This window comes from Gadus chalcogrammus, chromosome 2, assembly GCF_026213295.1.
Source record: "Gadus chalcogrammus isolate NIFS_2021 chromosome 2, NIFS_Gcha_1.0, whole genome shotgun sequence".
NCBI lineage: Eukaryota > Metazoa > Chordata > Actinopteri > Gadiformes > Gadidae > Gadus > Gadus chalcogrammus.
In genome coordinates, this window is record NC_079413.1 from 2,086,766 (window position 1) to 2,105,979 (window position 19,214).

General features: G+C 45.9%; 2 protein-coding genes across 2 annotated transcripts in view; both read left to right on the forward strand.

Annotated features, from left to right (window-relative positions):
• LOC130406359 (migration and invasion enhancer 1-like) overlaps positions 1 to 1,744 on the forward strand; it is a 1,993-nt gene extending 249 nt beyond the window's left edge. Inside the window, exons 2-4 of the mRNA XM_056611893.1 lie at positions 70 to 167; positions 349 to 425; positions 524 to 1,744. Of these exons, the coding sequence (XP_056467868.1) occupies positions 70 to 167; positions 349 to 425; positions 524 to 607 (259 nt within the window). The 3' untranslated portion in view covers positions 608 to 1,744. The remainder of the gene's footprint in view (positions 1 to 69; positions 168 to 348; positions 426 to 523) is intronic.
• Positions 1,745 to 7,007: 5,263 nt separating this feature from the next.
• Positions 7,008 to 19,214, forward strand: LOC130406368 (band 3 anion exchange protein-like). Its single transcript, XM_056611906.1, is given in 23 exon segments — positions 7,008 to 7,095; positions 8,103 to 8,161; positions 8,436 to 8,491; positions 8,955 to 9,058; positions 9,533 to 9,579; positions 9,778 to 9,943; positions 10,300 to 10,435; positions 10,783 to 10,861; positions 10,949 to 10,991; positions 11,170 to 11,354; positions 11,707 to 11,914; positions 13,232 to 13,435; positions 13,873 to 14,021; positions 14,468 to 14,662; positions 14,812 to 15,036; positions 15,218 to 15,311; positions 16,000 to 16,165; positions 16,512 to 16,561; positions 16,564 to 16,640; positions 16,642 to 16,753; positions 16,922 to 17,105; positions 18,043 to 18,217; positions 19,126 to 19,214. Coding segments are annotated over 22 exon segments (2,760 nt in total). The 5' UTR covers positions 7,008 to 7,095; positions 8,103 to 8,134; the 3' UTR covers positions 19,204 to 19,214.

Consider the following 19,214-nt stretch of genomic DNA (forward strand, 5'->3'; position numbering starts at 1 on the left):
CGTGACCCTTGGATTCATGGGTCATTAATTGCAGTGATTGATTCGTTTATCTTCTTCCTCTTGCTTCAGTGGCGGATGAGGGTACGGACCCCGCTATCAGGAGCTCCGGAAAGTAGTCCTAGCGGAGTTCCCTGAAGCGGATGTGTCTGGGTTTGTGGGCCGGTCCAGTAAGTAGACCACTTTGATGTTATTATGTATTATTAATGTATATTCAAAAATATGATTGATGTGAAAAGATGTGATATCAAGGAATGCACATCAAACTCCTCACCTTGCCAGGTAAGGAGTGGATGTGTGACCCCAAATACAATTTACTTTTCTCTTTTGTTTCTGTTTGTCCGTCAACAGGTAGTTTCGAGATAGAGATCAACGGACAGCTGGTCTTCTCCAAACTCGAGCTGAAAGGCTTCCCCATCGAGAATGAAGTGAGTCTTTCTTTATAATTTCCTCCTCGTAGAGGCATGCAAATACTTTCAAAACTCCCAGCCGAGATCTGATCTGAGCATTCCTTCGCCCCATGTAGGTCATGGATGCGATCCAGAAAGCCCAGGACGGCAAACCGGTGGCGAAGCTCACCAAGAGCCGAGCCCCGTGTGTCATCATGTAAACCGGGCAGCCTCTGAACATCCTTTCCTCATACGGCCTCGCTGTGATCCACTCCCCGGTGGCCAATCCGGTCTCCCTCCGGGTCAAACTCGATCTCAAACCTGTCTGACGGGAGGACCCAACACACGCGCGCTCTGGCATGCTGCCCATGCACTGAGATCATCAGAGCCACGGTTTAATTCAAGGTGCGATCGCTATAGGGGGGCCCCACAGTGTGTCTCTCACCCCTCTGTTTCTTCTAACGTGTTGCGCAGGACATCCATGACTACCATATCCCAACCGGTTGAAGGGTATGGTATGATGTTTGCAGTCCTAGTTGCTTCCCGTGGGGATTCGGGGCGGGGGAGAGGGCGTTGTCATGGGGGATGGAGGGAGTCTGTTTTTGCTTTCATACAAGCCTCATTGCCTGGCGATACCAACTGCCTGTCATTTTTTTTTATTATTAGCGTTTACATTAATTAATGTAAGGTAGACCCGAGTCTCTTATTTTTTTTTTGTGTATTGGGGAACGCAGAGGGAATGGGTCAATGCAGAGTAATTGGTGGCCAAAGCATGCAACACATATTTGTTTAGGTTTTGTTCGGTTTTCCAAAATAACTGGTTCATTATGAAAAGATGCAACCGTGTTTACATGTCTGCGGTTGCTTCTCAGTATCCATTGGGTAGGAATTCACTGCTTAGTTTTTCAACTTGAAACTGTAAAACAGTTGTTATAAGAAACTGCACTTTTTTTCATCTGTTATTTAAACCACCCTCTGTTTTTTTTCTCTACACAGACCAATTCAATGTAAACCTCAACTTTGTAACATCTGTCTGTAAAATAAAATTAAGAATTTGGAAGTCATTGTTTTGTGTAATATATCTCCCTTAAGGTTGACTCAAATGGATTCAGCTTGCACTATAAAGTCTGCTATCTCTGAGTAAGCCAGTCAAAATTCCCACTGAACTAACCTTTGACCAACCAGGTAATGGATTTGATGTGGGCGTAATAAGCGGCCATTTCGATATTGTTTGATGCTCATAAGTCATAACCACCCCGACTGGTTTGAGTCCCAGGTGGCGTTCCTCTCCCGAGAGTGTCGTCTCAACATGACTCTGCATTTTGTAGGCATTGCGTGAGAAATGGTATTTGCTTGCGTGTTTTATTACAAGTGACTCGTATTAACGTGCAGTTTATATATCATTTCATAAAATACAATTTTTACAATATATCTATGGAATGTTTCTGAATTTTTCACAATTAATTTAGTCTGACTTCAAGAAATTAAGAGAAATTCTCATGAGTAATATTTCTTTAGGGTACAACTTTACCTGCCATGGGTCATTGAGCACTTTTTCTATAACTTTATCCCTTATCTGTCTGTTCTCAAATGTATGCTTGCTTTACTTTAAGGGGGATTTAAAATGTATAATAGGGTAGCTGTTAAGAGAGAACCTTTGGGAAAAAAAAACTGTTTTCATTCTTAAGAATTGTAGCAGTAAAGCATTCGTTAGAAGTAGCAGAGAAAGGAGTATGATGTGTTGGCGACACATTTTTATTGAAATACATTTGCAATGCAAATACAACTTTTTTTTATTTGCTTTATTAGATAACAGGTATGGTAGATAAGAAAGCCTGCTTGTGTCAACAAGTATACGGGCTTTTCTATATCTAAAATATTCTCTACAACATCTCTATCTCCCGTTTCTATATTTACTTAAAGTATTTTGCTTAATTGTATGTACCCGAATGATTCTTTATCTTTTGAGGCCATGTCTTCATTGTTGTATGCACTTCGCTTTGGACGAAAGCGTCAGATAGATACGTGTATTGTGGTGTTGGTAACACTAGGGGACGCAGCTCCACCCTCTAAAAAACAAAGTAGTGGTTTTCAAACCGCGCTCTGACCCAATGTTTAATTTTCTTTAAAAATGACTAAAATATATCTGCCTACTCACACTCATCACTGTGTGATTTGTATGTGATCGACGTAGTATGTTGTATGTATTGGAAAATATACATAGTAGGCTATAATACTATGTGTTGTGTAATATGTAACTCATAATATGCATATATCATATATATTTTATGTATATATAATATACATATATTGTGTTACATAAATATACCAGTAACACCATATACATTGTTTTAACTATTACTATTTCAATATTTATTTTCTGCTGTAGAAGCTGGATTTTTTTTCGAAGTTCCCCTGTTTCACCACCAGGTGGGAGGCCGATTAGCCCGTTCATCATGATCTACCCTCCAGTGACGTCAAACATGGGCGTGTCCACCCAGATGTGTGATGGATATATCAGCCGACCCACTGGTTCAGTTCAGTCTACTGCGTATAGGCTGGTGTCTGGATCTAGCTATCATACATCCGGGTGGACACTCCCATGTTTGATATCATAGAGGGTAGAACTTGAAATGGCTCGTAATGGATAATCAACATCGCACCTGGTGGTTTACACCATATTACTGATCGATCGTTCACTTTGTTAGAACATGTGTTACATAACACATGTGTTTAACCCATCACCATGGGACAGTAACAGACATTTCTCTCTCTTACATAGCCTACGAAAGCCATCGGTAACAGTAAATAGTAGGCATATGGTATTGTCTTTTGATTGCAGCATCGGTGCCTATCCGCGGACATAGGTCTACCCTCACATTTTATTAATTTACTTTGTGAATTTATTTTTATAAAATGTGTTTGATAAAAAAAACGATCACTTCCATTCTCGCAACAACAAAAAAAAGCATTCTCAAAGGAATAATTACAATGCAGAGGGACAGTTTTCTCCTTCAAACGGCACGCTCCTCAGGATATTCACGACAGCCCCCACCTCCCACTGTTAGCCTAATTTTTTAACTCAGTTTTATTGATTAGGCCTACTGCCATTTTATTTCTAGGGTTGACTGGCAAACAAATATACTTTTGTTTTCAGTTTCGCTTATCTTTTTATGTTTGCTGTTTTGGTTTTAATTGTAGCCTACTCTACTTTGTGTAGGTAGTTTTTGCTAGGCTATCAGCGTAACTATTTTCTTTATGGGAGGCTTCCGGGGGGGGGGGCGTGGCAGCGGCGGGCTGCATGGCTCCCGGGCCGAGGTAGGCGTTCACGTCGAGGTTCTGGGTACGCGTGATAGTTGTCACTAAACGGCTTGCTCCGCCGCTGATAAAAGCTTATCTAGCGCTTATAGAAGCACTTGAGCGAGCATTGCAATGCCATGTGATCTGCGGTCTGCGGTGACCGTTGAAGCCATGCGGGAGCTGTTTATGCCGCCTTGTTCAGGCTTGGTACAGGTAATTGAACCCCGTGCCTCGGCTGGGGGCGTGAACACATGTAAACACCTGTCGGAGAAGGTTCCTTTACTCCACCATTTGAGTTTGTTTTAGTTTTTTTCGTTATGTTTCATTGTTACCGAAATGTTCGGCTAACGTTAGCATAAGTTAGACCAAACATCTGTTTCTGGAACATTCATTTCAGGTTTTTTCTACCCAATTCATCAGTAATTAATAACAATTAAATATTTTTTCCACTGTAAATGTATAAGTAGACCTTTGCATCTTAATATATAGGGTGATTAGCCCACATATATGTGTATTGTTAAATTATCCAGTTTCTTTGTCAATCCTCGATGCTGGTTCCTGAAATCTTCTGGAAAATATGGGCGCTAATAGATTTGATTAAAATAATAATAATATTCAGAATTATATCCAGCAACAGTGTACAACAGTGTTACCGTCTTAGTATGATTTCAGAAATGTTGAGCCTTTAGTTCTGAAAAAAGAGTCTACCCTTGACATCATTATTATTAATATTGGTAGAAGTACAGTAGAAGGCTTAGTAATACTAAATTCCCATTCAAAAGTGTGACCAAATGTTTGTAGACCTCGCCATTATAATACAATCTAATCCTTGAATGAAATAAAATGAAAAACAAGCCATTGTCTCATTATATTGTACCTAAAATGCATTTTTTTAAAGACTGAAGGTATGGACAATTAATAGTGCAGCAGCCCTGTATTACCATTGGGAGTGTCTGTGTACAATGTGCCGTAAGATAATAGTCACACTGTTCAGTCCAGCGACACATGGACACAGCAGATAGCTTTCAACCCGATAACGCAACCATGTCCCATGGGCACGCACACAGTCTGTGGGGACAACACACTCTGTCACACAAGTACTTCATACGTACGGTATGCACACACTGGTGGCATGGCAACATTCTATCGGAGGTCCACGAAGTTCACGTCACTGAGATTACTTTGTACTTATGTTTAAATGAGGGCATCTTTTCTCCACCTGGTTGGTGAAATGGCAGTATGAGTATTTTTTTGCCATTTGCATAGATAATTAGATGATCTTCCCATCAAAGAAGATACACCAGGGTGCCTTGTGGACTCAAATTGTGCGATAAGCATGGAGGCAATACTGCCACCTAGCTGGCTCTGGTCTCTTTTGGCATCAGCATAAGGGTTAGAAAACAGGTGTGGAATGTGTATAGACGATGGCTGGTTCAAGCAGCCTCACCTGGCCCTAGTCGGACTGATTGGGCTCTGGGGCTGGGTGTGTCTGCACACCTGTTCTGAGTAACCTGTGTTTGAGTAATCAATGTGCAACTGAGAAACAACAATACAGCGCTGCCGACAAAGTAAGGATGTTCTTAGAACCAAGGGCCAAGCACTAACAATCGCCAGGTTATCCCATTCCCTATCTACAACAAAGATAGCTAGGATGAGATGATGCATGATGCTAAGCGCTGCTTTTAAGTGCAAGGCTGTACAACATACAATAAGTGGGTACATTAAGTGCCAGGACGTACAAACATGCAATAAGTGTGTAGTAAGAGGTGGATGGGGGGGGGGGGGGGGGGGGGAAGCTATGCAGGGTCCAGGTGAACAGGGAGCTCGTTCAACCGGGGTTGTGACTTTGTTGTGCGACCTTTGCTAATTCTTAGCGACGGCGGTACCAGGCGTCCAGCTGAGGTAGTTGAGCGGAGTGCTCGAGCTGGTGTGTGTGGTTTGACTAACGCTTGGCGGTAGGCAAGGGCAGTTCCATTGACCACCTTGTTGGCAAGTAGACCAGCAGGCCAGTAGCATTGTCTTGATTCAAATACAAGCTACTACAGGGAGGCAGTGGCGTTCCCGGGAAAAGGGGGGGGGGTCAAATCTTGGTAGGTTGAACACGAACCTCTACGATAAACCTTTTTTAACATCACCATCCTGCGTCCTTGGTCTGGAGAAGCCCAATAAAGTCCTATGTTTCTTTATTTATTTTTTATTATTTTTCCACCACAGTGCGGCGGAGCCTAGCGGTGTACGGGGGAGGGCCCAGGCACCAGCCCACAGCCCCAGGAACCATCCCGCAGCCTCCCAGGGACCAGCCCACCTCTGCCAGCCAGCACCGCCACCCAAAACCCCAATGCTCCAGAACGGAGATGGGGAAAGGGACTTATCTCCCCTGGAGAGGGTGGGCCTATTATTGGCCCTCTGAGGTGCTCCAAGCGCAGCCCAGCTGAACCTCAACCTCAACCCAGCCCGTCCAGACAGCACTGCCACCGCTGCCATGTCCAGCGACGCCTCCGCCAGTCAAGGCAGCAACCCAGGCCTCTGGTCGCCAGGAGGAAGGGGGAGGGAGACGCCCTCGAGGTTCGGGACACTGGGGATCGTTTCAGGTATGGTAACCCTGGAAAGAGTCTGTTGTTGGACGCGATAACTCCGGTCCAGTTATGATCCTCTATGCCACCATTGTCCCGTTGAAACAGCGTTGTTGCACCTTGCTAAGGGTTACATGTCCTTAGAGGGCTGAAGTGGGCCAAATAAATCGAGTGAAACCGACAAACTCGAACCCGTCTCACTCTCAAGAATGTCAACTACAGTCCCCTAGTGATAAATAAAGTGTGGTTTTGCACCAGAGCCATCGGTTTAGCCTTGAAGAGAATCTCCAACAACACAGTCTATGATGTCACTTGCAGAAGAGGCAGGCCAGCACCGATGAGCTCGTAAACGGAAGAAAAAAAACAAAAAACTTTATGTCACCATCAACACTTTCTTAACTTGGTCAAGGGACATCCCCCCCCGCCCCCCCCATCTCCCCATCACGAGGGGAATCCCCGACACGTAAACAAGATGACACTCTCGGTCCAGATACCCCCTCGTCCAAGGTTGGTTCTTCTGCCCCTCTCCAGGCCCCTGGCCCCCCAGGATCCGCAGGGTGTATGGGGGAATACCCCGGCCTCAAGGTGCCCCCGGCCGATAGGGCGGCCCTGGGTGTCACACTGGGCTCCTTATCTCGCCCACCCTCCTGCGTCGCTAGGCAACCCACAGCTCTTCAGGGTGGGTCCCCCTGACCTGTGCTCGCGTAGTAGGGTGTGGGTGTTCCCCTCCCCCCCTCCCCCCCTTGCAGTGGTTTTGGCTGGGTAGTGCATCGATCAGGACCCCGGATCACTCGCTAGCGGTGTGTGTTGGCGCTTGGAGCACGGTGGACGACCCGGTAAGCTGTGCCTGATTACCTGCGACCAGGTGAGGGTGGGGCGGCCTCGGACCCTACGGGACGGGGCTGGAGGGAGGGGCGGAAGGCGGAGGTGGGAATAGGTAGATGGGGGACATTTGTGTGAATAGTGGGTACACCGTAACAAGGGGAAAGTGGGGTTGCATGTGTGTGGGCTGAGGTTAAGGAGTGCAGTTTGAATGTCAGAAAAACATTCTTGTTTCTCTCTTGGGTTTGAGTTGATCAAGTCAATTTCTTTATTTAAAAAACAATGGTTCTATCGAAAGAAATATGTATTGGATTTATGTTTAACTTTCCAGCATTGTGGTAAACTATTCCAGTAACACATATGCTGTAATGCACCCAGCTTCTTATTGCAGTCATGAAGAACTCCACTGATAGGTACTAGGCAGTAAGGGCCTGTAATAGTTGTATATTTCCACACTTTCAAGTAAAATATTTTTTGACATTTTTATTCAATATTGATTTCGATATAAATGCATGTAACAAACATGTGATCAACGTCAAAGTGGACCATTCCCTGCTGTTCTTTTGTCGTTTATTCTTAGGGGGCTATTAAGACTCAAGTGCTTGTGTAGGAGTTGTAGATTGGTAGATTTGAAGAGCGCGGAGTGTCTTAACAAGGGTGTAGCCCCCAAGATAACCACTTGTAAGGCCTGTACTTGAGCTCAACTGTAGACCACACATGCCAACGGCTGATTCATTATCTCTGTCAGTATTGGTTCAAAAATACATGGACACGAGAGAGGGATCTGAAATAGACTTAGAAATCAAAATCAATTAGTAATTTCTTGTGTCAATGGCTGTATTCTATAAACTTATAATTTCCACTCACACAAACGTGTATTCATAGAACACCAGATTCAACGTTGAAGAGGTAATATAACATAATTTTAGGTAGTTACCGTGGATAACTTCGACTCGACATTAACGGTACAATTGTTAGTCGTAATAAAATTCTTGTCCCAATAATTCTTTACTTTTTTCAGTAATAGGTGGAGAGCCGATCTGAAAGACAGCGATGGAGAGCAATCTTACTTATGGAGAGGTGGGCTTTACTACTTACCTTGTCCCTTTGAAACATACAGAAAAGCTTTCTAATTATCTAAAGCAAATACTTACTAAATTATACAAATTAATACTTTTAAATTGCTTACTCATATAATTGTATATGTGTATATATATATATATATATATATATACAATTAAAGAAAAAAAATGTTTTGTCTCTGACATTCGTTTCTCCCCAATGTCGATCTCATTAAAGCCATTCCTGTCCTACTGTTTTCAATAAAAATGTCCCCTGATTCTCATTCATCCAGGGTACTGATATGTCCTACGAAGATAATGATACAGCCTTTCCCTCTCCACTGAGACTGTGAGTTTATTCTATATTTTTATTTCATTTTGACGATAAAAAATAACGGGTATTTGTTCCAATTGGGGCCCTCTGAGGAATCAAATGAGCCAATGAAAACGCACCCCATCCAACGCCTGTCCCGCTCACGTAGTTTGAAGTTCAGCGTTGTCCAGCAGCAGCAAATCGTCCATCCTAACGCCTTCCTGGTGAAACTCTGCCCTCTATTGGCGATACGAAGGAATAGCACATGTCAGTGTCATAGTTCTAAGAAACCGTCGAAGGCATTCACTGTCTTTAATACTTAACTTGGCAAATATACTGCCTTTCCAGCCTAACCAGGCTCCATAGTATTTCTTCTCCAAAATAAAAAAGATTGATATAGATACATTTTGTACCTAAAGAGGGGGGTGAGGCACAGTACCCCTGAATCCATTCAAAATGAAGGGTAGAAATGACCGGCTGCATGTCTGCCCACTCCCAGGGGGAGCTTTGCCCTGGAGCAGAGGAGGTGGAACGGGGAGGACGAGGAGGAGGAGGAGGAGGAGTCTCCAATGGAGAACATCTTCATCTCTCCTGACTCAGAAGGTAGGCTGGTCCACCTGGCCTGACGGCTGGACCCAACACTGGCCTCACTGGGCTGATGTTTGACCAAATACTGTCCACTACGGCAAAGCCGTGACATGTGATCTTTCTTTTACTCTTCTTTCCTTTAATTTTCCTTCCTTCCTTCCTTCCTTCCTTCCTTCCTTCCTTCCTTCCTTCCTTCCTTATCTCCTTCTTTCCTTCCTTCCTCCCTTCCTTCCTTCCTTCCTTCCTTCCTTATCTCCTTCCTTCCTTCCTCCCTTCCTTCCTTCCTTCCTTCCTTCCTTCCTTCCTTCCTTCCTATCTTCCTTCCTTCCTTCCTTCCTTCCTTCCTTCCCTCCCTTCCTTCCTTCCTTCCTTCCCTTCCTTCCTTCCCTTCCTTCCTTCCTTCCTTCCTTCCTTCCTTCCTTTCCATTCCTTCCCCTTACCGACTTTCTATCTTTCTCTCTTAATTTATTTCCTTTCCCTTTCATATAGCCTACCTCAACCTGAACACCAACGCCACAACCAGAGGAGATGCCCAGGTAAACCTATCAGAGTCCTTCTTTCCATTCATTCACATTGTTGACTAGACTAGTGGTTGCCTACCACAAATCCCAGGCTCACCAACTTAAAGGTGCAGTGTGTAAAAATTAGGTGGGACTTGCAGTAGGCCCCTAGTAGGCTAAGAGCAGGCCTACGGGAGGCCACCAGCAGGCTAACAGCTCCCCTGGTCCCCGCAGGCCTACGTGGAGCTGAACGAGCTTCAGGGCAGCAGCTGGCAGGAGACGGCCCGCTGGCTTGGCTACGAGGAGAACGTCAGCCCGGCCACCGGCGTCTGGAGCTCCGCCCACGTCTCCTACCTGACCTTCAAGAGCCTGATCCAGCTCCGCAAGACCATGAGCACAGGTCTCTCACTCACTCACTCACTCACTCACTCACTCACTCACTCACTCACTCACTCACTCACTCACTCACTCACTCACTCACTCACTCACTCACTCACTCACTCACTGACTCACACTGGACTGAGGGAATGTCGGGGAACCAGGATCCAACTCTGTCATAACAAAGACAGACAGTCTGACTGACTGACTGACACGAAGATAGACAGAGATACTGACGGAGGGAAAGACTGACGGAAAGATAGATTGCTAGAGCGAGATTGACAGACAGAGAAAGATAGCCTCACACAATTGGTGTATCTTGGTGTGTCCATCTGACAGACTGATCGATTTGTTGACGTGTATCCACCTGACCCCCAGGCGCGGTGATCCTGGACCTGGACGCCAGCTCTCTGTCTGCCGTAGCCGAGAGGGCGGTGGACGAGCTGCTGAACAAGGACGAGATCCGGGCCAGCGACCGAGAGTCCCTGCTGAGGTCCCTGCTGATGAGGCGGAGGTAGACGCGCCACACAATTACAATTAGGGCATTCAGCGCTTTTATCCAAAGCGACTTACATCGGTTGATGCACACATTGACACACTGACGGCAGAGTCAACCATGCAAGGCGACAGCCAGCTCGCCGGGAGCAGTTAGGGTTAAGTGTCTTGCTCAGGGACACATCAACACTCAGCTAGGAGGAGCTGGCAACCTTTCGGTAAAATATTAGTTTACCCTTAAGCACATAGAAATATAAAGGCTACACACAGTTTACTTAGAGACGCTTAAGGTAATGTTGTGTAATAATTTCTGTTGTTTGTTTAGTTTTCTCTCGTTCATGCTTTCCTGTTTTTAAATCCTCATAGCCAAGTAGAAACTGCGCCCGTAGCAGAGGCACCCCCCTCAGGAGACATCGAGATGACCACCTTCTCCGTGCCCAAGAAGGTACCCCACCATGATAACGTAACCCAACCTCACCTGGCATCCTTTTAATACTGATCTCACCTCACGCTTAAACCTTCTCTGTTACAGAGAGACACGTCCGACAACATGGAGGCTTCCATCGTCCTCTCCGGTATGCAAAGAACACACACATACACGCTCACACACGCGCACACACCCAAGCACTTACCTAAGCCAACTTCTGTGGACTTCTATGTCCAAAGACTAATGTGTGTGTGTGTGTGTGTGTGTGTGTGTGTGGCCTGTCTGTGTGTGTCTGCCTCCTGTTGTGTGTGTGTGTGTGTGTGCAGGTGTGGTGGACGTGCTGCAGAAGCCGGTGGTGGCCTTCGTGCGGCTCTCCGACTCGGTGGTGATGGACGCGGTCCTGGAGGCCCCGGTGCCCGTGCGCTTCGTCTTCATCCTGGCGGGCCCCAGTGACAGCGGCCTGGACTACCACGAGAGCGGGCGCGCCATGGGCGCCCTGATGGCCGACTGGGTGAGAGAGGGAGAGGGAGAGGGAGAGGGGGGGAGAGAGAGAGAGAGAGAGAGAGAGAGTTCAATTCATGCCTGCCACGTTTTGGGTCTCTGGCATAAACCAGCTCGAAGGCAATTGACTAAAGGCAAGAAACTGAGAACAATGATTCAAAAATACCGAAACAAAAATATCTACAAACACTATAGGGTTCCCTGTATCTTGAGTCCTGGAACCACTAATAACAATGACCAACCTCCGGGTGTGAAATGCCCAACATAGCACCAACACGTCTGGAAAGCAGATAAACCGTACAGTACTGAATATGCAGTTATACTACACACTATAACCTCCTCTCCCTTCGCCGGTCTCCTAGGTGTTCAGCCTGGAGGCGTACCTGGCCAGGACCGATCAGGAGCTCACCAATGCCATCGCTGACTTCATGGACTCCAGCATCGTGATCCCGCCCACCGAGATACAGGACCAGGGGATGCTGGAGCCGATCATCACCTTCCAGAAGAAGATGCTGCAGGAGAGGCTCCGCCCAGCTGACACTAGGATCGCCTTTGGAGACCGGGCTCTAGGTCAATATGTGTGCACACAAGAAAACCGTGAATACTCTGTGACAGTCTTCTTTTATCTTGAATGCATCAGATATTCAGATCAAGAGACTGATTCCGACAGATTTTCTGGGATTTTCATAAACCGTTTCAACCAGGGTTGTTTTCTGGAAGCAGAGGTTCCAAAACTACTTCTCCCAGGGTATCTTTCTAGAAGCAGGGGGTCCAAAACTGTTCCACCCAGGGTATTTTTCTTGAAACGGGGGTTCCTAAAGTCTTTCAGCCAGGATATTGCTCTAGAAGCAGGGGTTCCTAAAGGGTTCCACCCAGGGTCTTTCCTAACAGCAGGTTATCCAAAACAGTTCTGTGAAGGTACTGTGTACGACCCACTTCATATTGTGTGCGGTACAATAAGCAATACATTCTTTTAATAGCCACTTCGAACCACTGTACATTTCCCATAAATAATGCATTCCACTTTCTGTGGTCTCCAAACATGCTGGTGATCAAATGAAACAAGGCATGAAGACGTACATATTTAAAGGATTTGAGTTGCATTGTGGCCATGTATAAACCCACTGACCCCCTATGGCCACACAGTTCGAAAAGGCCGTTTGACTCTTATCTACAAGGCGATGGGTCTTTTTTAACCCCAATGTCTGCATCCTACCTGTCGGCTCCTTAGTAACGACCTACCTGCTCCTTAGTAACGACCTACCTGCTCCTTAGTAACGACCCACCTGCTCCTTAGTAACGACCTACCTGCTCCTTAGTAACGACCTACCTGCTCCTTAGTAACGACCCACCTGCTCCTTAGTAACGACCCACCTGCTCCTTAGTAACGACCTACCTCCTCCTTAGTAACGACCTACCTGCTCCTTAGTAACGACCTACCTCCTCCTTAGTAACGACCTACCTGCTCCTTAGTAACGACCCACCTGCTCCTTAGTAACGACCTACCTGCTCCTTAGTAACGACCCACCTGCTCCTTAGTAACGACCTACCTGCTCCTTAGTAACGACCTACCTCCTCCTTAGTAACGACCTACCTGCTCCTTAGTAACGACCCACCTCCTCCTTAGTAACGACCTACCTGCTCCTTAGTAACGACCTACCTCCTCCTTAGTAACGACCTACCTGCTCCTTAGTAACGACCCACCTGCTCCTTAGTAACGACCCACCTGCTCCTTAGTAACGACCCACCTGCTCCTTAGTAACGACCCACCTGCTCCTTAGTAACGACCCACCTGCTCTTTAATAACACCCATCCAACCTCGATGTCCGCTCCACGTTTCCTGGATGCGTCTGGTTGACGTCTCCTTGGTCTGGTCCCCATGTGTAGTTGAGAAGGCCCCCGAGCCCCCCCGGGAGGACCCCCTGGCCCGCACCGGCTACCCGTTCGGGGGCATGGTCCGGGACCTGAAGCGGCGCTACCGCCATTACATCAGCGACTACACGGACGCCCTGAACCCCCAGGTCCTCGCCGCCGTCATCTTCATCTACTTCGCCGCCCTGTCCCCGGCCATCACCTTCGGAGGACTGCTGTGTGAGTGTCCCGTCGTGTGCGACGGGATCCGGGTGATCGGTGTCTAATGAACGATGATTCATGATTAATGGCCATGGGTTCCATTTTCTTTTAATTCGAACGAAATTGGACGAGCTAAAAAGCTGTGAAATACAAAGAAAGATGTTATGGCCACTCGCCACTCTCGGCGTATTTGATCGTTATGTGTTTTCAACTTTCGGCCTTAAACAACTTGAAATTGTAATTTCTTTCTCCACAATGCCCAAACAATATTGTTTGTAGGTTTGTTTAGTCTGTTAGTTTGAACTTACCGTGTGTGTGTGTGTGTGTGTGTGTGTGTGTGTGTGTGTGTGTGTGTGTGTGTGTGTGTGTGTGTGTGTGTGTGTGTGTGTGTGTGTGTGTGTGTGTGTGTGTGTGTGTGTGTGTGTGTGTGTTCCCTTGCGTTTTCCCATCACCAGCCGACAAAACTGAAAAGTGGATGGGGGTGTCAGAGCTGATGGTGTCCACCTGCATCCAGGGAATCATCTTCTGTCTCATCGCCGCCCAGCCAGTGCTGGTTGTGGGGTTCTCCGGACCACTGCTGGTGTTTGAAGAGGCCTTCTTCGCGGTACGCGTTAACCCAATCGCTCAACGCAATGCATTCTGTTCTGTGTAGTCACAAGGACAAACCCAACATAAAAAAAATAAATAAAAATAAATTGCTAACTTAGTACAATGAGAAGTTAGTTTGTTCATTCGCTAGTTAATTAGATTGCTAGTTTGTTCATTAACTAGCATGTAAGTTGTTAATTAGCTGTTTGTTCATTAGCTAGCAAGTAAGTTGTGAGTTAGTGTTTGATATTTCGCTAGTTCATTTACTAGCCAGCTAGTTAGTTAGTTAGTTGTGTTTTAAATACCAGTCAAGCATAGGAATGCCTTCACCAAATCTCTGGCCATTGGAAACCTTTGATAATTGGCACAACCTCTTGAGAAAAAGAGTGTCCATCTCTGTGGTGCTGAACCTCAGGAACATGCATCATCATCATATGTTCCCTCGTTTTTGTTCCACTCCAGTTCTGCAAGAGCATGGAAATCGAATACATCGTGGGCCGCGTCTGGGTGGGCATGTGGCTGGTGATCATCGTGTTCATCATTGTGGCCGTGGAGGGCAGCTTCCTGGTGCGCTACATCTCCCGCTTCACCCAGGAGATCTTCTCCATCCTCATCTCCCTCATCTTCATCTACGAGACCTTCAGCAAACTCATCAAGGTCTTGTCAACCTCATCCTCCTTCATCCATACTACCAAAGCTTTAGCCAATTGCCTCGGTTACCAAGCAGCCATGATAACACGGGTTTTTGACTCGTTGTGTGCTTCACAAATGCAGTCGCTCACAGTTTCTTCTTCTGGTCATGGCAGATCTTCAAAGCCCACCCTCTGATCCTGAACTACGACACGCTGAACGCCAGCATTGACAACCCCTTCCACCACGTGGACTTCGAACCCCCCGCTAACAGTACACATACACATACACCACCAATCTACCCCAACACTGCTCTGCTGTCCATGTGCCTTATGTTCGGGTGCTTCTTCATCGCCTACTTCCTGCGTATTTTCAAGAACGGCCACTTCCTCCCAGGCCCGGTAAGAACAGCCTTCCGGCTTCTACCTACCTGATGGTGTAACATCAGGAATGGTGTAACATTCACTCTAAACGCATAGCAATACCTTCAACGTGAATATAATACGATTTCAACATCTGCTGCTTCTGTGTCATCAGCACAATCAGAATGCTGTCTTATTGTTTTGCTCTTTATTTTTTTAGATCCGTCGTTTGATTGGAGACTTTGGTGTCCCCATCGCTATTTTCTTGATGATCGCAATTGACATCAACATCGATGATGCTTACACCCAGGTAAGCATCAGAAAAATACATCAGATAAGCAAAATGTCTGCTCATGTATCTTGTGCAGACAGCAGGAATATTGTATAATTATGATTATAGTAATGACTTCATGGTTCATCCATATTGTATATTCCTAGTGTGTATTTAAAAGTATGCCAAATAGTAAAATCGGTTGTAAAGAACCGTTGCCAACACAGTCCAAAATGTATTTGAAGATAAACACTCCCTACCTATCAGTTCACTGACAGTTTGCTCAGAATTCCACTATAAAAACAAATATGTCAGTAGGTACCATGTGGCCCTCATAGTAAGGTATCAAATTGAAGCCATAACCCATAATACCACACGTTAACGTTACCCTACCTAGGGATGGCGATTGATCGAATTTTGATCCCGATTTCAATTTTTTTCAAACTAATATAAACAAGTTTTAGATATTTTTCTTTTCTTCATTAAACGTTTTATAGAAACGACTGCATACAACTGTTCATTATTTTAGATTTGAACATATTCTTTTTGACCATTTTGTGTTTTAAGGCAAAATTCTCAGTTACAATGTGTTTTTTGGGGAGAGACATGCTGAATAAATACATCATGTTTTCAAACTAAAAAAAAAAATATTTTGAACAATATTGATCAAAATAATCGTGATTTTTTCCCATTATCGAGCAGCCCTAACCTTACCCCACGGTATCCTGCAGAACTGGTTGTGCCGAAAGGTGTGCAGGTGACCAACCCAGCGGCCAGAGGCTGGTTCATCAACCCCATGGGGATCGACAAGAAATTCCCCATCTGGATGATGCCTGCCTGCTGTGTCCCGGCTTTGCTGGTCTTCATCCTCATCTTCCTTGAGTCCCAGATCACTACGTGAGTGACAGGAACGTCCACCTGCTCACCGGCCAGCTTGTGGCGTGGCTCGTCATTTTTGCTTTGCCAGTGGCTCCATAAGAGTCTGGCTTACAGACAGCGTTGTCGTAGACCATCGTTGCATCTGCACAAACAAACAAAGCAAACAGCCTATAACTGCTCTGTGTAATGTCAGGATTCCTAATACATTCAATATTCAGTCCAATACAAAACAATGCACATGTTTTTTTTTTCTGAATTGGAACCAAAATAGCCATGCAAAAAAGCGTGCCCCTCCCATTTCATCACCTCACCTTTGACCTCCTCTCTCTCTCGCTCTCGCTCTCTCTCTCCGATCCGCCCACAGCCTCATCGTGAGCAAGCCGGAGCGTAAGATGGTAAAGGGTTCTGGGTTCCACTTGACCTGCTGATCCTTGTCACCATGGGGGGCATCTCCTCCCTCTTCGGGGTCCCCTGGCTCAGCGCGGCCACGGTTGCGCTCGGTCACCCACGCCAACGCCCTCACCGTCATGTCCAAGGGCCCCAAGCCGGAGATCGAGAAGGTGCTGGAGCAGAGGGTCAGTGGGATCCTGGTGGCCATGTTGGTTGGTGAGTACCACAACCCCTACTGCCCTGGCCTCCTCGGTTTGTAGCAGAGGCAATAAGAGGTTTTGGTTGTGAAATGAGTGGTAGTATTTGCAGTTGTAATTGTGGCAACCTTAAAGTCATACTTCTACTGTCGGTGAGCCTTTATGTGTTCCGTGTATTCCCCCCCAGGCGTGTCTATTTACATGGAGCCTATTCTGAAGATGATTCCCATGACGGCCCTGTTTGGTATCTTCCTCTACATGGGTATTACCTCCCTCAGCGGCATTCAGATGTGGGACCGGATCCTCCTGTTGATGGTACCCAAGAAATACCATCCTGCAGATGCCTACGCCACCAAAGTACGTCCCGTCATGTACACACGCATACACACACAGGCACTCGCCCGCACACACACATGCACACTGGTGAAGAACACCAGCTATAATACGTTTATTCACCAAGAGGGTGCAATGCATATCTTTGATCACATACTTTCAAATGAATATGCAAAAAAAGCATCTGTTTTTTATATCCATCTCAATCTGATCCAAATGTATTGTTGTTTATCTTACTTATTACATATTCTCCCGTATGGTGGTTTATATATACAGTTTAAAAAAATACACACTTTGATAACTTCCTTATGAATTCTAAGCCTATTCCGCACAATACATCTGTGGAGCAGCCTTCCCATCACTTCAAGACATTTACAACACCTGGGTTACAAAGAGGGCACACAACATCATCACCAAGGACACTAAGCACCCCCAGCACACACTGTTCACACTGCTACCATCTGGCAGACGCTACAGGAGCATGAAAGCCAGAACAACCAGACTTAAAAACAGTTTTTATCCACAGGCCATCAGGCTGCTGAAGACTCTCTCAAACATTGATGACACCCTGTGTTTGCACTATATTCAATACTGTGAACTGTATTTATTTTCAACTGTGAGCTTAATTTGCACTTTGTACTTATCTACTAATAACATTCAATATCCAATGTATATATTCAAAAACGTCTATATTTCAATGTCTTTCAGGGCCTTCTGCTGTATGCGAACATTGCTAAACAGCACCTTGTATTTAACTGTTTTTGTTTAACTAAATTCTGCTCTTTGAACATATATTTTTAGTAGTTTAGTTTATTTATCTACTTATTTTAAGTATATATTATATATATATATATATTTTGTGTGAAGGGAATTTGCAACCTTAAGAATTTCATTGCCCAGTGCAAACTATGTTTCCATTGTGTATATGACAATAAACAATCTTGTATCTTGTATCTATTCTTCCCTTGTCTGCAGGTAAAAACCCCTGCGGATGCACATGTTCACGCTGATCCAGCTGGTATGTCTGGGGGTCCTGTGGGCGGTCAAGATGAGCCCCTTCTCCCTGGCGCTCCCCTTCGTCCTCATCATGACCATCCCACTGCGCATGTTAATGACCGGCCGACTGTTCTCCTCCCTGGAGATGAAGTGTGTAAGTATCGCTCAGGGGGAAAACCACTCCGTACAGCTGATAATACTAATAATAATTGATTGGCGCTCTTTTTGACGCTCAAAGACGCTTTGCAGTGAAGTGGGGGGGGACCTCACTCACCACCACCAGTGTGTAGCACCCACTTGGGTGATGCACGGCAGCCAATCTGCGCCAGAACGCTCACCCCACACCAGCTTGAGGTGGAGAGTGAGGGAATTAATGAGTCAGCCAATTATACAAGAGGATGATTAGGGGGCCAGATTGAATGAGCCTGGTTGGGCAGTTTTAGCCAGGACACCGGGGAAACCCCTACTCTTTGCGATAAGTGCCCTGGGATCTTTTATGACCTCACTGAGACCTAATTAGTAGGGTAGCTCGTAGCAGAGCGCTTTGGTCAAGAAGGGAATTGATTTCCCTTGCTGAGATGCAAGGCACTAATAGAGGAGCGGGTAGAGGGGGCAGGTGACAAGTCGGCTGCAAATACCCGGGGATTGGACCCGGCGACTTTTGGGGGACAGGGGGGCGGGAGTCGGCCGCCCGACTAACGGTGGAAGCCTTAAGAGACGAGCCAGTGACGACCGAAATGGGGACGCCCATGAAAATAATTCCCGGGAGCCCATCATGTTTTATTCAGTGTGTTATTTCCAGAATAACTCTTGAATCTTTTGGATTCAGGTTTGAAGAATGTATTGCCATACCATAGATCTGCCATTTAAAAGGAATTTAATTTGACTTTTATTAACACTAACATTAGAACTGAAAGAAAATGCATATTATCTCGAGCTTTAAGTAGTATGTGGCTTTTGCTTTTTGCCCCCACTGCCTCGTCCGAGTGCATTCAGCCCCGTTTGTCTTAAAGTGTCTACTGGGGTGTTTAGTTTGTAATGGGATGTGTGTGTATGTCACAGCTGGACGCTGACGATGGCAAGGTGACGTTTGAAGAGGAGCCCGGACTGGATGTGTACGACGAGTCACCGCTACCGTAATAGAGTACACC